Genomic DNA, 21,242 nt, shown 5'->3' on the forward strand with positions numbered 1-21,242 from the left:
ATGTCTGTATGGTTTAATGTACAGGCAATGGCAGTAACATCCAACAAACAGTGATATTTGTATATCATTCCACCCCACAATCAGATCTCCCTGAGGTACACATCGTGTTCTTCCATCTCTTTGCATTATCCACCATGTGCAACCTGCTCCCTGAGCAAAGACAACCCCACGAATGGGTTTGTCTGTACTCGAGGCAGAATTGATCCACACAGTCTTCCCTAACAAACCTCTGACAAGTAGCACTGGAATTTTACCTCCATCTATTATATTCAGGGACTCAGACTGGGCAGGACCTGCTCGGTTGGTGGAACCTCAGGTGTTAACTAACCAGGTGGCCTTTGCTAAATGCTGCTCCCAATTTTTGAAAGATCCCCCACCCAAAGCTTTCAGCTGTGTTTTTAGTAGTCCATTGTACCTCTCCACTTTGCCTGCAGCTGGTGCATGGTAGGGGATATGGTACACCCACTCAATGCCATGTTCCCTAGCCCAGGTGTTGATGAGGCTGATCTTGAAATGAGTCCCATTGTCTGACTCAATCCTCTCAGGGGTTCCATGTCTCCACAGGATTTGCTTTTCCAGGCCCAGGATGGTATTCTGGGCCGTAGCATGAGGCACAGGGTAGGTTTCCAACCATCCAGTGGTGGCTTCCACCATGGTCAGCACGCAGCGCTTGCCCTGGCGTGTCTGGGGCAGTGTGATGGAGTCAATCTGCCAGGCCTCCCCATACTTGTACTTGGACCATCGCCCACCATACCACAGGGGCTTCACTCGCTTGGCCTGCTTGATGGCAGCACACGTCTCACAGTCATGGATAACCTGAGAAATACTGTCCATGGTTAAATCCACCCCTCGGTCTCTTGCCCACTTATAGGTGGCATCTCTGCCCTGATGGCCTGAGGCATCATGGGCCCATCGAGCTAGGAACAACTCCTCCTTCTGTTGCCAATCTAAGTCTATCTTTGACACCTCTATTTTTGCTACCTGATCTACCTGTTTCTTGTTTTGGTGTTCCTAATCAGCCCAACTCTTGGGGACATGAGCATCTACATGGCAGACCTTCACAGGTAGCCTCCCTACCCTGGTAGCTGTTTCAGTGTGGTTTCCTGTCTCACCTATCCCATCCCCCTCAGGTATGCCAACCTTTTCCCCTCCCCCCTTGCCCTCCTGCATGGGAGCTGTCCATTAATCTTCACCTTCCAGCAGGGCATCGTGTGATTGGCAGATGCCCCCCAGGCCTGGGCTCATTGGTTTGTCCTAGCGTCCACATCCCCTGACCCTTTCCCTGCTCACACCTGGTTGGCCCTCACCTGTCGCTTCCCTCCCCCTGTCCCCGGGGCTTAAAAGGACATGAGACCATGCGGCCGCGGTCTGTCTGAGAGCTGTTACCACATTCAGAGGTCTACCATGCTACAATAAAACTCTGGATCTAAGCTCCACAGCAGAACCCACTTCTTTTCTCTTCACCGTTGCCTGAATCTTTTCCACCAAAGGTAAACTGAGTTCCTATTTTGCCTGGATTTGTTCTGAGTGCCTAGCTGCAGCACCCAGCCGGCCAAAGGTATCTCTGGGGTGAAAACACCACAGCTGCCGCCTTTGGTCCAGCAGCGAGGCCAGATGAAGCCAGGCAGGACACACCCGAAACATTCAGGGCTTAATATTTAATATAGTGGCGCCCAACGGTGTGGCTGCACGGACCTGCAGCCCCAGAAGGAATCTCAGAACCTTCAAAAAGCGTTACAGCAGCTTTGCTTCCACTGGAAAGAGCTGTGGTTGCACAGCTCTCCGGAGAGACTTGGGACTGATGCCACAAAAAGCCTCGAGGAACGCATTGTGCCTTTGGAAAGTGCAGCTCCTTTCTGGTGAGCGAAGTTTCCAGGGGAGAATAGGGGAGCCCCTCCTGCCCAAGGGGTCCTATTCAGTGAAGAGACCAGCCTGCCTGACCTTGCCAGCAACAGCTTTGATTTCGGTGAGTATTTCTGCTCCTTCGGGGGGTAGTAGCTCAAAAATCCGTCTTTGCCGTGAGACGGGTTCCTTTTTGCTCTTGCATTTAGGCTGCGCAGCCCTGCAGAGCGAAGGCGATTCATTCCCTGTGTAAAGCTTTAACTGCGGCGTGGTTTCGCTGTTTTTAGTATTCGCACCGTCAGTCGGAGGAGCGGGACAGCTCTGCCTGCCCCTTCCCCTGGCTCGGCAGCGCAGCGTGCTCGGCTCTTGGTGCGGGGGGGGAGCTCTCTCTGTGCCGGGGCGGGGGGGCTGCTCTCTCTCACTGTGGGGGGGAGCTCTCTCTCACTCTCGGTGCGGGGGGCTGCTCTCTCTCGGTGCGGGGGTGGGGAGGCTTTGCTCTCTCTTGGTGCCGGGGCAGGGGGGTGCTCTCTAACGCAGTGCGGGGCGGCCCCGGTTTCGGCTTGCCGCGTGGCGCGGGGGGGCTGCATTCTCCAGGGGGAGGCTTTTTCTGTCTCTCTACGCCGCAGGGCGGGTCTCGATTCCCTGCGGCTGCTGCCGCGGCAGTTTTAAAAGCAGTGTATACAGCTGCATTGTGAAAGCTTTCGTCTGGTATCGCCTTTTAACCGTGGTTTTTTTAGAAATTGGTAGCTGATTTTGGCTTTGCATTCGATCGGCAGGACTTTGTTCTGTGCCATTTACATCTGAAATGGGCTCAAAATTAAGCACAGCACAAAAAGGAGTGTATTATCATATTGTTGGAATTTTAGTTAGTGCAAATGTAAAGTTCTCAAAAGGAAAATTTAAACAGTTTGTAAGATAGCTTTTTCTACACTTCCCACAAACTTCTCCTGAGGTGTCCACAATATTCAATTTTGGGATAAAGTAGGGCATGAATTGATAACCTTGGGACAGTCTGGGAATACATCTTCAGCTAAATTTGTGTTCTGGAGCTTACAAATTCGAACGGCCTTACTGAAACAAAGGGAATTGGAGAAAAAGACCAATATTAAGCCATGTACCTCTAGTCTCCCTGTTTCCTCCTCCCCTTCCAGCCCTAAACCTCTTACCCCAAAACTTGGTATTTTAAAGAGAGCAAATCCTGCTCATGCGCTGGGAAGTCGACTCCCAGTGCAGGTTAAAATGCCTGAGTCCCCTTGTCCACAAGGCCCTGGCCAGGTCTCGTGGAAAAACGTCCCAAAACCTAGTTTCCCCCGCTCTAAATCCCAGAGCACGTGTTATCTTTTCAGAGATCAGTGATCCCCAAAATGGCCCCCAGTGCCTAGGGGGTACCCAAGATGGAGGATGCCACGTGGCACCCTCCCAGACCTGGTAACCTTCTTCCCAAGATGCCCCTAAGTATCTCAAAATTCCTTTCCCATCCCCCTCTCCTCCTGTTCCTCGTGACACCTTCCCTCCCCCTCCCTTACCTGCTGTACCCTCAGCTCCGCCCCTCTACTCCTCCCAGGGGGCGTCTGCTGACGTGACGTCACCCGGTGTCCCCGCCCCCTGTTCCCACGGTGTCTCCGCCCCCTGCCTTTCCCCTGTCCCCTCCCCCTCTTCCCATTGCGTCCCCGCCCCCTCCCCCGGTTCCCTCGGTGGGGGCACGCCCACTGCATGTCCCCGAACCTGCTTCTGTGTTCCCGTTGCTTCCAATGCAAGGGATACAGGGCAGGAAGCTGCAGACCCAATACAGGGTCCCACTTTGTCATTTGCCCCTGTTTTGTATCAGCCTGCAGCACAAGGGGAGCAGCCCAAACTGCTAATTGGAGCTCTTTTGGACGACAATTGATTAAAGAGATCTGTAAATCCCACAAGGAGTATGGCCCATGCAGTCCATATTTCCATGGCCTTTTAAATTCTGAATTGAGCAGGACTGTGGTCGTCCCGCATGATTTAAAACAGCTTTTCTCATGCCTCATGACATCTACAGGATTCAAATTATGGGAATTATCATGGAAACAACTGCTAAAAGAGGCTCTCCCAGGCCTGCATGCTGATCCAAACACAGTGAAAGATGCTAATGGCATGCCAATTACCATTGAGCATCTCTTCGGTGATGGTCAGTGGTCTTCCCCCTCAATGCAAGCAATTGTAATACCCGTACAAACACTAGAGAAGGTAAAGGAAGCTGCGGAAAAAGCGTTCTTTTCCCTCCAACCTGAAGGGCCTTTTGAGCCCTACAGTAAGATCAAGCAGCTGCCCTCAGAGCCTTTTCTGAAATTTGTAGAAAGGTTGACGAGCCATTGAAATCCAAGTTAAGAAAGAGAATGCAAGGGAAGAGGTTTTAGAGGAAATGGCATTTACAAATGCAAATGAACAGTGTTGAGTGGCAATTTTGAGCCTTCCTCTCGCACCCCCCCCACACTAAAAGATATGCTTCTACTTTGTAACAGGAAAGTGCCTCTGATGAGTGTGGCTGAAGACACCAGACCAAGGCTCCTGCCAAGACCACCACAGCGTGTCACCATTGCCAGCCCTGCGCCCATTCCCTCAGCACAGCAGTACCCTGGGCAGCAGCAACGACCAGCAATGGTTGACCCCACAAAGCCATGCCTGCTTTGCCACAGCCTTGGGCATTGGAGTAACCAGTGCCCACTGGAAAAGCAATTTGATGAGTTTAGAAATGGCACAGGAGTGAAATTACAAACACTCCCAGGGGGTCAACAACAACAAAAAAACTAGAAGGGGAGGGCCGGCCTGCCAGGCGTGCAGACACAAAAAGAGCAGGCCAAGGGAATAAGGGAACCAAAACAAACCAAGTGCGCAGTAATGTTACTGTTTCTGTAAGTGAAGCTGATGCTTCAAAGCCCACATCTGCTGGTCCATGGTTAAAAATTAAAAAAAATAACCTTTGTTATAATTTAAGTGAACCTATGTTAACCACGTCTTCTGTCAATGAGCCTTACAGGTTGCAGCTGACAGAATCACTCCACCTGAAAGACATGGACTGGCATTTTGTCCCTGTCAACCCAGATCAGAAGGGTACTTGGCACCGTATTTGTTGTAAGTACATCGTCATTGGGGACACCAAACACACACCACGTGAGATTGAAATTGCTCCAGGAATGACAGCATCAGATCCTGAGCAATTCGTTCTTGGGCTGCACTGTTTCCACCCACCCCTGTTTCTTCCCAAAGGTCAAATTGTTGCCCAAGCTATCCCTGTGCCGTTTTTGCCTGAAGGCACTGACAAACAAGGGCCCACAGTCGCCCGGGTACAAGTTATTGGGAGAGACAAACCCAAATTATGGTGTAATGTCAGGGGGGGTGGGGAGTCAAAACGCATTGAGATGCTTGTAGACACGGGCGCAGACTGCACAGTGATCCCAGTACAAGACTGGCCTGCACATTGGCCTTTGCAAAACGTTGCGGGTCACGTTCAAGGTGTAGGAGGCCTGCAATTGGCAAGACAATCCAAAAGCATCATCCAAATCGAGGGACCAAATGGACAGTTGGCAAATATCCGTCCATTTGTGTTAGATTATTCGGAACCTTTGTTAGGGAGAGATATGATGGCCCAGTGGGGTGTCACAATTGATATTCCAGACTCCCCACAGGATTTTTGTACAGCAGTCATTGAACAACAGTGCCCCACCCAAAAACTAAAGTGGAAAACAGACAAACCAGTTGAGGTGAAACAGTGGCCGCTCAGTAAACAAAAAATAAAGGCGCTTGAGGAGCTAGTGGAAGACCAGCTGAAAAAGGGTCACATTGTGGAGACCACATCCCCGTGGAACTCTCCAGTGTTTGTCATCCAGAAAGCTGACAAAAAGTGATGGCGGCTCCTCCACAACCTCTGACAAATTAATAATGTCATTGAAGATATGAGCTCTCCCCAACCTGGTATGCCATCCCCAGCAATGCTTCCCCAGGATTGGAAATTAGCTGTTATTGATATAAAAGATTGTTTTTTCCATATTCCCCTCCACCCTGACGATGCACCGCGTTTCGCATTCTCGGTCCCCACCATCAACATGGAAGCCCCTATGAAAAGGTACCATTGGACAGTTCTCCCTCAGGGCCTGAAGGTTTCCCCAGCGATCTGCCAGTGGTATGTCTCTTCCCTGCTTTCCCCAGTGCGTGCAGCCGCAGAAAAGGCCATCATCTATCATTATATGGATGATATCCTTGTGTGTGCCCCCAATGATGATCTACTCACACATGCGCTTGACCTAACGATCGATGCATTGATTGTTGCAGGGTTCGAGCTCCAGGAAAAGAAAATTCAAAAGATGCCACCTTGGAAATATTTGGGCCTAGAAATTGGAAATAGGAGCATTGTTCCTCAAAAACTAGAAATCAATCCAAGGATCAAGACTCTTGCGGATGTCCACAAGTTGTGTGGGTCTTTGAATTGGGTAAGGCCATGGCTCGGTCTGACTAATGAAGACCTTGCCCCTCTTTTCAATTTATTGAAAGGGGGAGAGGACCCAGGTGCTCCTAGGTCTATTACCCCAGAGGCACGGAAAGCTCTAGAAAAGGTTCAGATTGCAATGTCCACAAGACAGGCCAACCGATGCCAGCCTGACCTGCCATTCAAATTTATCATCTTAGGTAAGTCGCCACACCTCCATGGAATCATTTTCCAGTGGGAGGAAAAACAAACTCCTAAGGTAAAGGGCACACCTAAAAAGGGCCAGGACAAGAGGGACCCTCTCTTGATCATAGAATGGGTTTTCCTCAGTCACAAAAGGTCCAAGAGAATGACAAAGCCTCAGGAGCTGGTAGCAGAACTGATCCGGAAAGCAAGAACCCGGATCAGGGAGTTAGCAGGATGTGACTTTGAGTGCATTCACATTCCAATTGAGTTAAAATCGGGTCAAAATTCTATGCAAATATTAGAACAATTGTTTCGAGAAAATGAAGTGTTGCAGTTTGCTCTGGATTCCTACTCAGGACAAATTTCTGTCCACCGGCCTGCCCACAAAATGTTCCAACAAGATGTTCAATTTATTCTGAAATTGAGAAGTGCTCTGAGTAGGAGACCTTTAAAAAAGGCTCTGACTGTCTTTACAGATGCGTCCGGGAGGTCCCACAAGTCCGTTATGACTTGGAAGGATCCTCAAACCCAGCAGTGGGAGATGGACATTGCTGAGGTGGAAGGTTCACCTCAGGTTGCTGAATTGGCTGCTGTTGTTAGGGCTTTTGAAAGGTTCTCAGAACCATTCAATCTGATAACGGATTCTGCATATGTGGCAGGAGTAGTGTCCAGGGCAGATCAAGCAATACTGCAAGAAGTGTCTAACATCGCATTTTTCAAATTGCTCTCAAAACTTGTAAAGTTAGTCACCCACCTGGAGCAACCATTTTATGCGATGCACGTCAGGTCACACACCGACTTGCCAGGGTTTATCGCTGAAGGCAACAGAAGGGCAGATGCTCTTGCTGCACCTGCAGTGATGGCCACTCTCCCAAATGTTTATGAACAGGCAAAAATCAGCCACCAGCTTTTCCACCAAAATGCACCTGGCCTAGTTCGTCAGTTTCACATCACTCGAGAAAAGGCCAAAGTGATTGTGGCCACATGCCCAAATTGCCAACAACATGCGCTCCCTACAGTGAGTACGGGAGCAAACCCTAGGGGGTTGAACAGTTGTGAACTGTGGCAAACAGATGCCACACACATACAGTCATTTGGACGGCAGAAATACGTTCATGTTAGTGTAGATACCTTTTCTGGAGCAGTCTATGCCTCTGCCCACACAGGAGAGTCATCTCATGATGCCATTAAGCACCTCTTACAGGCTTTTTCTTTCATGGGCATCCCCAAGGAGTTGAAAACTGATAATGGGCCTGCCTATAAATCCAAGGATTTCAAGAGCTTCCTGCAGCAATGGAGAGTAGAGCACAAAACTGGCATCCCCTACTCCCCTACAGATCAAGCCATTGTAGAAAGGACTCACTGCAATATTAAAAGAGTCCTGGACCAGCAGCAACAGGTTCTGAAGGTAGAACCCCCCCACATCCGGTTGTCCAGGGCACTGTTCACAATAAATTTTCTGATTTGTTCCTTTGACAGCCTGAACCCGCCTATCCTGCGCCACTTTGGGGGGGAGCAGTCATACAATGTTGAAAGAAAAGCCTCCGGTTTTAGTAAAGGACTAAAGGACCCTGAGATTTGGAAAACGGTGGGACCTTACAAATTGGTTACTTGGGGACGTGGATACGCCTGTGTGTCCACCCGCTCTGGGTTAAAGTGGGTTCCTTCCAAATGGGTAAGGCCCTATGTTCCCAAGGTCTCAGAGAAATCAACAGAAGCGCCCCAGGTTGCCAATGCTGCCTGGAGAAGGAAACACCACACACGCTCTCTGGAGGAAATTCCATTTAAGCCTCCTTTCTGGAATAGTTTGTAATATATGTTTGTCTTAAGTTTCCTTGTACCAGTTTAGATCCCATGGGTCGTGTGTAGCCTCAAGATGCCATGAGACCAAGCCTGCTCCTTGTCCTACTCGTGATCTTCCCACCAGCGATCTCCTGGATAGTCCCTCAGCCCAAAGCACGTACGGACTACCTTGGCAAAAGCCCTCGGACATCAAGAGAGAAACTGATGATTGGCTGAGTGGACTGTTCAAAGGCTGGGGACTCTCGGGCTGGGTGGGATCTATTCTGAAAACTGTAATTTTAGTACGGTTTATATTAGTTATTGTTGTAGTTGTTAGCATTGTTTTTGGACTAGTCAAACACATGCTTCTCAAGTTGATTTCAAGCTCATCTCCCCCTCCTGAAGTTTACCATTTGGAAGCCCTTAGTGCTCCAATGGATGACATGGAACCCTCGGTGGAAAGCACTGAACCTCCTGTAGAGGAGGAAACGATTTACCAACCATGGTTTGGCAAGTATTCTGCACCACAAACCCAGTCCTCTTCTTTTTAAACAAAACTAGGGGGAGATGTTGCAGTGCGGTTTGACCCGTCCCAGCCCCCTCAGGTGTGCAAACCTTTCCCCCGCCCCATTTTGCCCTCCTGCCTAAGAGCTGTCCATCAATCTTAACATTCCAGCAGGGCATCGTGTGGTTGGCAGATGCTCCTCAGGTTGGTCTCATTGGCTTGTCCAAGTGTCTGTATCCTGGGAGCCCTCCCCTGCTCACACCTGGTTGGCCCTCACCTGTCCCTTCCCTCCCCCTGTCCCCAGGGCTAAAAAGGACACGAGACCATGCGGCCAGGTGTCTGTCTGTGAGCTGTTACCACATTCAGAGGTCTACCATGCTGCAATAAAACTCTGGACTAAGACTCTATGACAGAACCTGCTCCTTTTCTCTTCACTGCTGCTTGAACCTTTTCCACCAAAGGTAAACTGAGTTCCTACTTTGCCTGGATTTGTTCTGAGTGCCTAGCTGCAGCACCCAGCCAGCCAAAGGTATCTCTGGGGTGAAAACACCACAGCTGCAGCCTTTGGTCCAGCGGCGAGGGCTAGATGAAGCCAGGCACTACCACACCCGGACACTTCGGGGTCTAATATTTAATACACTCCCACCTCAGGTCATTGCCAGGGGCAGGAAAGGGACTCTCTCTCCCTGAGGAGAAGGGTGTCCTTTCCAGACAGGATGAAAAACGTGGCCAGGAAGAGACAGTTGTTGATGTTGTAGTTTTCCCTGTCAATAGTTTTTCTTATTCTTTCTATTGACAATATTGTTTTTATTCCTGCTTGTTCCTTATCTTGTTGCTGTTCCCAATAAATTGTTCTTATCCCAGCCCGGGATCTTTGCCTTTTGTGCTTTCCATGGGAGGCAGGAGGGCAGCGAGGGCAGCACGGTTTTAGTGGGAGCAGGAAATTGGGGAATCCCATTCCTGAAGTCTGGCCTGTGGAAACCGAGCATCCCAGCTGGTGCCAGCCCTGGTGGCCATGGCAGCAGCCTTGGGAGCGGGTCCCTGGCTGGGGCTGTGGGAACCTCTTCCCTCTGGTGCCCAGGGACAGGAGTGGAGGGAGCAGCTGCAGCTGAGTCGGGGCAGGCTCAGCTTGGATGTCAGAAAAAGGTTTTTGGCCAGAGGCTGCTGGGGCCCTGGCCAGGCTCCCCAGGGCAGGGTCCCAGCTCCAGGGCTCTCTGAGCTGCAGCAGCGTTTGGCCAGCGCTGCCAGGCCCAGGCTGGCATTGTTGGGGTGTCCTGTGCAGGGCCAGCAGTTGGACTGGAGGATCCTGATGGGTGCCTCCCAGCTCAGCCCATTCTGTGCTTCTGGGATCCCATGAGCCTGGGGATGGGGCTGCCAATGGTTGCCATGGCAACGGGCTCTGGCTGCAGGCCTGAGCTGGTGTCCATGGCAACCACCCCTGGCATGGGGTCTCCATGGACCTGCCAAGGCACTGAGCAAAGCAACAGGGGCTGGTGATGGTTGCCATGGAAATTGACCATAGCAACAACGGCTGGTGATGGTTGCCATGGAAACTGACCATAGCATCAGGGGCCTGGGGATGGTTGCCATGGAAACTGACCATAGCAACAGGCTCCTGGTGATGGTTGCCTGCAAAGGATCAGATTTGTCACAGGCCCTCAGAAGGGTTCCATGGGATCTTTCCAAGAGTCTCCAGACTGTTCCAGAGCTGGAATGTCACAGGCAGAGACAGGGGCTCCATGGAGACCTCCCAGGCTTTTCTGGGAATGGTAAAGAGCCCTGTGGTCAGAGGCAGTCACAGCCATTCCATGGTGACATCCCCGGGCACCTTGGGCTGCAAAGGCACCCATCTGTCACAGGCACTCACGGGGGCTCCACAGTGACATCCGAGGAGTCCCCAGGCTGCCAAAGAGCCGGGATGGCCCAGACACTCACAGGGATTCCTGTCATGGGCACAGTGAGAGCTTCAGGCAAAGTTTATTAGAGAAACTCCTGTTGGGTCTCGAGGTGCAGAAAGGAGCCCCAATAGCCCCCAGAGATCCCCAAATCTCAGCACTGAATCAGAGATGACACCAACTCAGATCAGAAGGCTAAAAGCCACCTGTTTTTTCAATGCTCTTCTTTTATATCTTGGTTTTCTACAGGTGGACCTCATTGGCCATTTAATCAACACATTTCACATGATTGGCCAATTAAGACAACACCCTTCAGTAAACAACTTTATGGAAAAAAGCCAACTTATTTCAAACATTGTCGGGGCACCAGTTATTGATGTTTGTTTTATGTTGGGCCTTTCTGGGGGCACCCTTGATGGGGTAAACCCTCTGTAGCAGTTCTATGCCATGTAAAAGGAGATGCATGGGACTTTTTTGGTCTTCAGCTTCTTGTTTATGGTTATCTTATCTAAAGTTTTGCATTGCTGTCCACACCAGGCTCAGCACACTGGAAAAGCACCGCAAAATGGCCCCAAAATGTACGGTTTCAAGGTCTTTTAAGGTTGTCTCATCCAATTAACTCTTAAAACCTACATTATTTCCACTTATCTGCCCATACCTCTCCCCTTGACTGTCCACATAACCTCTGCACTCTGCTTTCCTTGACCAATCACCCTGTGCCACCAACACTGCAGAAAATGGACTAGAAGAAGAAGAAGACAGGGACTACACCCCAATTCCTCCATCTTGCTTCCTATCTACACCATACTAAAAATCTCAAAACCTAAATTTCTCACCCAAGTGACATGCTATACTAGCCTCTAATCTATTTCACACTTTGGTAAATTCTAATCTGTCTCAAAGTCTTGGAAGTCCTCTCCATTGGTGAAGGTTCAAGGCAGTGTTTCTCTGGGGGTCAGGATTCCTCAGAGCAGACAGAGAAATATTCCTTGTACCCTGGATTCCCACACATTTAACCTAAAAAACTTTAAAGATTTTAAGTTATCCAAAAATGTTCCAGGTAAGTAGGATTAGAAGGAGATGAAATAGAGAACAACAGAAAGACAGAAGATCCAGAGAAAGACACACAGATGGGTACCAACTGCTCAGGTTCCAGCATGAAAACAAAAGAAACACCAGGAGAAGGCAGGATCCAGATCCTGCGCTGGCCTCATGCTCCGGCTTTTAACGCCCTGGGACTTCATGGCCCCGCCCCTGGGGTGGGACTGCCAGTTGCTTGTCCAATCAGAGCCAGGGTAGCACCAGTTGCTACTGTGTGATTGATTGATTGACAGCTGGGCCAATCAGAGCTGGGTTAGTACCGCCCCTGCTGTGTGATTGACAGCTCTGCCAGGCCAGGGTTGGGGGCGGGACTCTGTCCCACCACAAACCAAAGCCTGACCCGGCCCTGGCCCGACATGGGACAGGTCTGCCTGGTTTGGCCTCCTGGGGGCTGTCTGACAGGTCCCACTGAATTTGGCATGTCAAGGGCCACTTCCCATCTGACCGTGAAGCACTGGGGCTTTTATTCCCATGGGAAAGAACTGTCTTTCTTGTCTAGGCACCCATGGCCAAAATTGGGATTCTGCATCTAAAATTCTCTATATCCAAGGGTTACTCCCAGACAAAATCTGCCTATACAGTCAAGTCTGGCCAGCCTTGGCCTCTGGTGAGTGCCTCTCATCTGCCCCTGCCCCACTGGGGCTCACTTGTTTCCTTCCTATGGAGACCATTGTGACACTGCGGGGCATTGTGGAACCAATGGGCCATGGTGACACTGCAGGCTCTTGTGGAACCTGTTACACTGTAGGAACTTGTGGAACCAAGGGGATCATACTGACACTGTGAGTACCATGGATCCATGGGGCCACTGTGACACTGTGGGGCCTCGTGGAACCAAGGACATCACTGTAGCTCTGTTGGGCCGCATGGTCCCAAGGGGCCAGTGTGAAGCAGCAGGGCTTTGTGGAACCAAGAGGCCATTGCTGCATTTCAGGGCCTCGTGGAGCCAAAGGGCCATTGTGATCCTGCAGGGCACTGTGGATCCATGGAGAGCATTGTGGCATTGCAAGGCCCCATGGAATCATGGAGACCATTGTGACACTGTGGGGCCTCATGGAAGGAAGGGGCCATTGTGACACTATGGGAACTTCTGGAACCAAGGGAATCATTGTTGCACTACTGGGCCCCAATGGAACCAAGGGGCCATTGGACACAGCCAGGCTTCATGGAACCCAAAGGCCATTATGACACTGTGGGGCCTTGTGGAACCATGGAGACCATTAAGATCCTTAAGGACTTGTGTAACCAAGGGGCCATTATGACACCTGAGGGCATCATGGAAGCCAGAGAACCACTGTGGCACTGCAAGGCCTCATGGGAGCAAGGAGCCATTGTGACACTGCAGGGCCCTGTGGAAGCAAGGGAACATGAAATAGGTGTGGCTGCCTTGGCCTCCCAGGGGTCACCTGACAGGTCTGGCTGACCTTGGAATGTGGAAGGCCACTCCCATCTGCCCCTGAAACACTGGAGCTCTGAGCTTTCCTTTGTATGGAAAAGAACTGTCCATCTTTTCCAGGCATCCATGGCCAAAATTAGGATTCCACCTCCAAATTTCTGTGTATCCAAGGATTGCTGCCAGTGAAAAGCTGCCAGGACAGACAGGTCTGGCTGGTCTTTAACTCCTGAGTGCCAGAACTCACCTGTTTTCTAAACACTGGAAAGGGCTCTGTGCTTTTCTTTGTATGGAAATAATCATCCTTCTGCAGGCCCAAATGTCTGAAATTAGGACTCCACATTCATAATTTCAAATATCCAAGGGTTGCTCCAAGCAAACCTGCCAGGACAGACAGGTCAGGCTTGCCTTGGCCTCTGGTGGTTGCTGTTCATCAGCTCCTGAAACATGGGGGCTCCGTGGTTTCCTTCCTATGGAGACCAATGTGACATTTGGGAGCCTTGTGAAATGAAGGGGCCATGGTGACACTGCAGAGCACCATGGATCCAAGGCACCATTGTGACATTGTGGAGCCCCATGGAACCAAGGACATCATTGTGGCTCTGTTGGGCCACATGGTCCCAAGGAGCCAGTGCAAAGCAGCAGTGTGGGAGTTAGCCTGGCTGCAACTCAGAGTCCGACAGATTTTACCCCAAAAGAATTGGGCATGAGTTTCAAGCCCTGGGAGTCATTTGTTTAAATTAAGGTGAACTTGAAAGTTCTCCAAAAATCCTTTAGTGTTGTTATGCTAACTTGTCTAGGTTCTATTCCCCTATTGGTTACTTCTTTCTCCTATATGGTTATTGTTCTAGAGTGTTCTACCCCCAAGTGTCTATGTTGTTGCTCCCCTTTGTTTTGGGTCTTTGGATCCTGCCCCTCATACTGTGCTCAACTTCTCCATGTTTATTGTTTTTCACCCTATTAATTAAGTTCCTTTTAAACAACCTCATTGATCCTGCTCCTTTTCATTTCCACAACCCTTGCCCTGAAGTCAGGGAACCAGAGACGTTTGTCGCAGCCACCTTCACTGTGACCTTTGGCGCCCAAACAGGGACCATGACACTCAGGGCTCCCTGTGTCAGTCACATCAGCTGGGGTTAGCTGATGGATAGGCCAGCGCTCCCCGGGATTTTGGATTGTGCCGTGTTGTTGTTCTATTTCTGGAGTCCCATACTGCTGTTATCAGATTTCTAAAGTCCATACCTCCTTGGCGTGTTCTTATGGCTGCAGATCTTCACAGCATGGACTCCTTCTTCTTCTGCATGTTGTTCTCTCTTAGATTAGGGCTCCTTCAAGGCTCTCCCAGACTGGCTAACCTGCCCTCTTTTATCCCAGTTATCTTCATTGGTCACAGCTGCAGCCCAACAAAGGACATCACAGCTGCAGCCCATCAAGGACGACCTGGACCTCCCGGGGCAAAGCCTCTATACAGATACTCAAGTACAATACATTTCCTCTACTATATTTCCCCCTTTTCTTTTACTTACAGAACCAGGTTTTATATACAATACTTCAAGTACAATATATACATTTCTTCATGACTCAAAGGCCACGTACAACACACATAGCTCTTTGCTCAAAGGCCATACTCTTTCACAGGTCCTTGACCCAAAGGCTATGTTCTCTCGCAGCTCTTGGCTGTCTTATCTTCTGACAACTATCTGCAGCTCTTGGCTGACACAGTTCTTGGCTGTCTCATCTTCTACCAACTATCACGTCGGGATTACCCATTGTTGGTGTTCTATTTCTGGAGTCCCATACTGTTGTTATCAGATTTCTAAAGTCCATACTTCCTTGGCGTGTTCTTATGGCTGCAGATATTCACAGCACAGACTCCTTCTTCTGCATGTTGTTCTCTCTTAGATTAAGGCTCCTCCAAGGCTCTCCCAGACTGGTTAACCTGCCCCCTTTTATCCCAGTTATCCTCACTGGTCACAGCTGCAGCCCAATGAAGGACATCGCAGCTGCAGCCCATCAAGGACAGCCGGGACCTCCCAGGGCAAAGCCTCCATACAGATACTCAAGTACAATACATTTCCTCTACTATAGTGCCAGGCCAAGCGGATTCATCGTTGCTTCAAAGGACCTTGCACAGGATCAGCAGGGACAACAATGGTTTCACCTGCATAGGATTGCAGGTGGGTTTGGGGAAATGCAAGACATTTATTGCCCATTTTGCCACTGTGTTTTTGCAATATGAACCCAAGTCCCATTATCGATTTGATGTGTTCTGGTGGCTGTTCCCCCTAAGACAGAGAAAGAGAAAAATGGGCAGCCAGATATCCAAAGTAGAAAGGAGTGCATATGGATGCTTTAAGTTAATTCTCACTGATCAAGACAAAATATTTTCAAAGAACGAATTAAAATCAATCATGAGGTGGATCAGTAAAAATTTTCCAGATGGCTCTGCTGATGAAATCCATACCACTGAAGTTTGGGACTCAGTGGGAGTTAAATTGTACAACCTTTTGATTAAAATGGACCCCGTGGCACCCTGCATGCTCCCCATCTTCCACACCATCCTTGAGACCCTTCACCAGCAAGCAGTGTGCTGAAAACTCAATCCATTGGTCACTGCTAACACGGGACCTCCCCTCAAACCTGCCTTTCTCAGACCTTCCACGATGGTCCAAAATGGCAATGGCCACGCTGTCTTGGAGCATCATGCCCTGGAGACTCAAGATGGAAGGAGCCCGAATGTGGCTCAGGAACCCAACCATCCTGCCTCCATCTTGGCTCCTCCACTTCCTGCTACCACAGCATTCTCTTCCACCCTGAACAAACCTCCAGACTCCACCCCCACAACTTTGGGTCACGCCCCCACTGTCAATCATCCTCTCCACCCTGGGCCATGCCTCCAGTTAAGGAAGGAGACTGGCAAACAACCTCGAAACTCCTCATTGCCCTGGGATGTTATGAAAGAAGGGGGCAGAATCCCAGGTGTCAGCCATTGCTTTATGGGGAAATCAAGGATCTGTGTAGGGCAGCTAAAGACCAGAGGAAGGACTTACCTTGTTTTAATGGCCTAACGAGGGCCATGCTTACAGCACATCTTAACCCCCTATGATTTAAAATATATTATGACCATGTTTTTGTCACCTACAGAATACACCCTGTGGGAAGGGGGATGGAAGTGTTTACTAAATCAATTCATAGCAGACTATGCTAATAATGAGGCGAGGGCAGAATTGACAATCAACCATCTAGCTGGGGAAGGACAACATAGCCTGCCAGAGGATCAAGCAGCAGGTATCCCCAGAGAAGTATTGGATGATATCAAAGAGATGGCTTTGAAAGCTTTAATCCAGGTGTCAGATGCTAGCACCCCCAATTTGGACTACCTTGGGTGGCTGCAGCTAAAGCTTTAGGACAATTAGACCATCCTGGGTGCCTGTTAAGTAAGCAAACCAATGCTGCCTCCCTCACATTGAGTGGCCTGCTCTCAGACACAGAGACCATCAGACACGCCACCTTGCAGAACAGCGATAGAGTTTTTACTCTGGGCACATGGGCATGGCTGTGTAGACTCTGAGGGCATGTGCTGCATGAACCTCTCCAGCCACAGCGAGTCAATCCACAAGAGCATTCAGGCACTGAAGGAAGGGTTCAAGAAGCTTCAAGTGGAAAACAAACACTGGTTCAATAAATTCTTCCAATCCAAGGAACTAAAGGTTTGGATGATGTCTACTAAAACGAGACTATTAATTGTCTTAGTGGTTGTCGTTGCATTGCTAATTGTCTCATATTTGATTGAATGCTTTTAGAAAGTCTTAGAAAACTCTTTCAGTTCCATCTTTGTTGTAAAACAGAAAGGGGGAAGATACCCAACACAGGCTCCTCATGGACTCCATGGAGGAGAGAATTGGAGGCCAGGATGGCACGAAAACCTCTCAGAGACTCAGTGTGGGAAGGAAAATCCTTAAAAGTACCTAAAAGTATTCTTACATCCATAAAGCACCTTAAAAACCTTGAGTATCTCAAGGCATTAATGAGCCCCACTGAGTGTCAGTACAAAGCTCTCCAGGGACTCATTAAAGCTGATAATTGGGGCCATGATTGCACAAACCTCTCACAGAGTCTGGATCAAAAGGGAAACACCAAGTACCTTGAAATAACTGAAGTACCTTGAAGTATTAATGAGCCCCACTGAGTGTTGTTACTGACAAAGCCTCTCCAGGGACTAATTACAGGAGATAATTGGAGGCCAGGATTGCACAAACCTCTCAGAGACTCCAAGGCAAAAGCCAAACCCAAAGTCCTGTGAAAACCCTGCAGTCCCTGCAGGGAGTATGAAGGAGCCCCCAGGGCCATTGCTGAGCAAGGCTCCCCAGGGACTCCTTGCAGCAGATCCTTGAGGCCACGGGGATGTGGGCTAGGGGGGGATGCTGAGGGCAGGACAAGGGGCTGAAAGTGCCCAGCCTGGCTGGGGCTGTGCCAGGAGGCCCCAGGGCCTCAGGACAAGGTGTCTCCTCCCAGCCCTTGCTGGCACAGACCCTGCTGTGCCCCAGGGCACCCAGACTTGGCTTCTCTCTGTCCCCACCTGTCATCACTGCCTGCAGTTCTCTGCTCTGCCTGGCGCCTGGGGACACTTGCTTAGTCGTGTCCCTCTCTGGGACCCATTAAAAGTCCAAGAAAGTTTGGAGTTGGATTCTGCCTTGGAGTTCTGCAGAGGTTTCTTCAGCTCCCTCTCAGGGACTGATGTTCAGGGCCTGAGCACAAAGGCCCAGAGGCTGATTAAAGTCCTTGTGCTGTGTCTGTGCTGCTGAGCTGGGCTGGGCTCCTGGCACAGAGGCAGCTCCTGGTCACCAAGAAGAGCTTCAAAAGCACATTTCTCTTGATGAGCAGCTCTTGTGCCAGCCCAGCAGGGCTGGGGCACTGCCTGCAGCCAGCCCGGGCACAGCACAGAGGCACAGAGAGCTTCAATCAGTCAGGGCTGGGAAGGGGCTGAGAAGTGCCTGGGGCACAATCACTGCCAGCCCTTGGCACAGGAACCTCTGGCTGCAGGACAATGCAGCTGCAGCTCCTGGAGCCATCTCCTGCAGCTGGAACATGCCAATGCCTGCAGAGCCTGTGAGTACATTCTCTGATTGTCTCTTGTGCAGAGCAGCCAGGGGTGCCCAGGGCTGTCCTGCAGAGCAGGGTCCTGCAGCCCAGGGCGCTGTGCTGGGGCAGGGACTCTGCTGCCTGCCAGGGACAGCTCTCAGCCAGCCCTGGCAGCTGCTGCCAGCACTGGGGGACAAGATCTGGGTGGGGGGAGACAGCTGGTGAGGCTTGGGAGTGTTCTCCTTGTGTGGGGAGGATGCTGCATTGTTTAGGGCTGCTCCCAGCATGGCATTGAACTGCAGAACATTTCCAAGTAGATTTTACAGGGACCACAGCGATGCAGGGACTGGATGAAAGGGGAAATCATGGTTTTTAAATCTATTTTTCTGGGTTGTCTTGATAGGAAATTGCACATAGATATTTATCTCTCAGTTCAGGTTTAAAAAAACCAATCCTCTCAGATGTTTATAAACCAGGCAGTTACAGAAATCAGCACAGAGCCCCTTAGAGGCAGCATCAGTGCTGCTTTTCCAGCCTCCTCAGGGTTGCTCTTGTTAGCATTCAAAAACACATAATCACAGAAGCGATTATATGTGGTGCTTTTTATTCAAGAGCTCTGGGAATTGGGGTAGTTTCCACCCAAATCTGATTCCGACCATACATTCGAGGTGAATGTGTTTTATACTCTATCATTACTTAACTTTCATGTTAATTATGAAACTTAGATTCATCTATTGTATACACAGATTTCAGCTAAACATAGCTCCCTTTAAATTTCCAACATAGTTTCTCACAATTCTTCCTTTGGTTATATAATAATTATATTTAATTACTAAACAATCATCACATCTAACAATTATATGTTTTATCATACTGCTTACGCAGGTGCAGTGGTCTGAGAAAACACAAAGCCCAATATTTTCAAAGACTATTTTTAACATTTTCCAGGGCTCAACTATCACTCTGAAGTTGCCATCAGAGCCTGCAGAGCCAGAGCTGCCCCTGGGCAGTGCCTGAGCTGGGAGGGCTCTGCAGGGCAGAGCTGAGCCCCCAGGGCTGGGCTGGGCTCTGGCAGCACTGGCAGGGCCCAGCCCTGGGCACAGGGAAGCAGCTGCTGGCAGGGACAGCTCCAGGCAGCAGAGCCCTGGGCAGGCAGTGGGGGGAAAGTGCCCCCAGCCTGTGCTGGGATATTTCAAGTCCTCTCCAAACCCAGCTATTCCATGATTACTTTTCTTACAGATGCCCATGTGCAGCCGCCGCAAATGTCCAACAGCAGCTCCATCAGGCACTTCCTCCTGCTGGCATTGGCAGACACGCGGCAGCTGCAGCTCCTGCACTTCTGCCTCTTGCTGGGCATCTCCCTGGCTGCCCTCCTGGGCAACGGCCTCATCATCAGCGCCGTAACCTGCGGCCACCACCTGCACACGCCCATGTTCTTCTTCCTGCTCAACCTGGCCCTCGCTGACCTGGGCTCCATCTGCACCACTGTGCCCAAAGCCATGCACAATTCCCTCTGGGACACCAGCAACATCTCCTACACTGGATGTGCTGCTCAAGTCTTTTTCTTTCTTTTCTTCCTTGGATCAGAGTATTCCCTCCTGACCATCATGTGCTACGACCGCTACGTGTCCATCTGCAAACCCCTGCACTACGGGACCCTCCTGGGCAGCAGAGCTTGTGCCCACATGGCAGCAGCTGCCTGGGCCAGTGCCTTTCTCAATGCTCTCATGCACACAGCCAATACATTTTCCCTGCCCCTGTGCTATGGCAATGCCCTGGGCCAGTTCTTCTGTGAAATCCCACAGATCCTCAAGCTCTCCTGCTCAAACTCAAACCTCAGGGAATTTGGGCTACTTGTCTTTTCCATCTCTTTATCATGTGGCTGTTTTGTGTTCATTGTTTTCTCCTATGTGCAGATCTTCCGGGCTGTGCTGAGGATCCCCTCTGAGCAGGGACGGCACAAAGCCTTTTCCACCTGCCTCCCTCACCTGGCTGTGGTCTCTCTGTTCATCAGCACTGCAGTGTTTGCACACCTGAAGCCCCCCTCCATCTCCTCCCCATCTCTGGATCTGGCCCTGTCAGTTCTGTATTCGGTGGTGCCTCCAGCCTTGAACCCCCTCATCTACAGCCTGAGGAACCAGGAGCTCAAGGCTGCAGTGTGGAGACTGATGACTGGATGGTTTCGGAAACATTAAACTGCTGGCCAATTTCTGCAAATCACTTGCAATAAAAGTCATCTTTGATACTTCTTGTAGTTTTTATTTTGGGGGTTGCTTTTCTTTGTTTTACTTTTTTTCATATTGTCCACAAATAAATATCATTCTTTGTGCCATTGGTCATTTTGTTTCTCTCCACCTTCCCTGTGGCCACACACTGTGTCAATGAGGGGTTGTGCTCTTTGTGGCTTTAAAGGAGCTAAAGGATCTCCCAGCAGAGTTTTCTGCAGAGATGCCCTTGTGTTGCCTTCTCTGGAGCTGCAGCAGCAATGTCTGTGTGCAGAGCTGGGGCAGATCAGTGCTGCCCCAGCAGCTGTGCCCAGCAGCAGCAGCAGCAGCACTTGGTGTTGCCAGTGCTGCTGCCGTGGCCCTGCCCTGCTGCCCTGGTGGCCCTGGTGTTGCTGCAGGGCCTGAGTGCTCTCGGGGCCGGGCACAGCCCTGGGGGTGGCAGTGCCGGGGCTGCAGCAGGGGCAGGCCATGGGCACTGCTGGGGCAGCGCTGACGCCTCAGCCCAGGCCCTGGGGGCTCCAGGCTCCTTGCCCAGGCTCTCTCAAGAACACGGCCAGGCCAATGCTCAGCACAGAACCCCCCGTGAGCAGCCCCAGGCTGGCCGTGGGCAGGCTTGGGGCAAACAGCATGGCTGGGGCTCTGCAAGGGCCCTGGGGCAGACGGGAAGGAGCAGCAGAGCAGGGGCTGATCCATGCCCAGTGCGCTGCACAGCCCAGGGCAGCGTCCCAGAGCGTCCTCATGCAGCTGCCAACAACATCCCCCCTCTGCAGCCCTGGCC

At 50.6% G+C, this 21,242-nt stretch overlaps 1 protein-coding gene across 1 annotated transcript; it reads left to right on the top strand.

The window, feature by feature from the left end:
* Positions 1–19,669: 19,669 nt before the first annotated feature.
* LOC129047088 (olfactory receptor 14J1-like) lies at positions 19,670–20,371 on the top strand (the record flags this gene model as incomplete). Its single annotated transcript, XM_054518217.1, has 1 exon — positions 19,670–20,371. A coding segment is annotated over one exon (702 nt), but the record flags the coding sequence as incomplete, so codon positions are not given.
* Between the last annotated feature and the right edge of the window lie 871 nt (positions 20,372–21,242).

This window comes from Molothrus ater, unplaced genomic scaffold (genome assembly GCF_012460135.2).
Source record: "Molothrus ater isolate BHLD 08-10-18 breed brown headed cowbird unplaced genomic scaffold, BPBGC_Mater_1.1 matUn_MA98, whole genome shotgun sequence".
Taxonomy (NCBI): Eukaryota; Metazoa; Chordata; class Aves; order Passeriformes; family Icteridae; genus Molothrus; species Molothrus ater.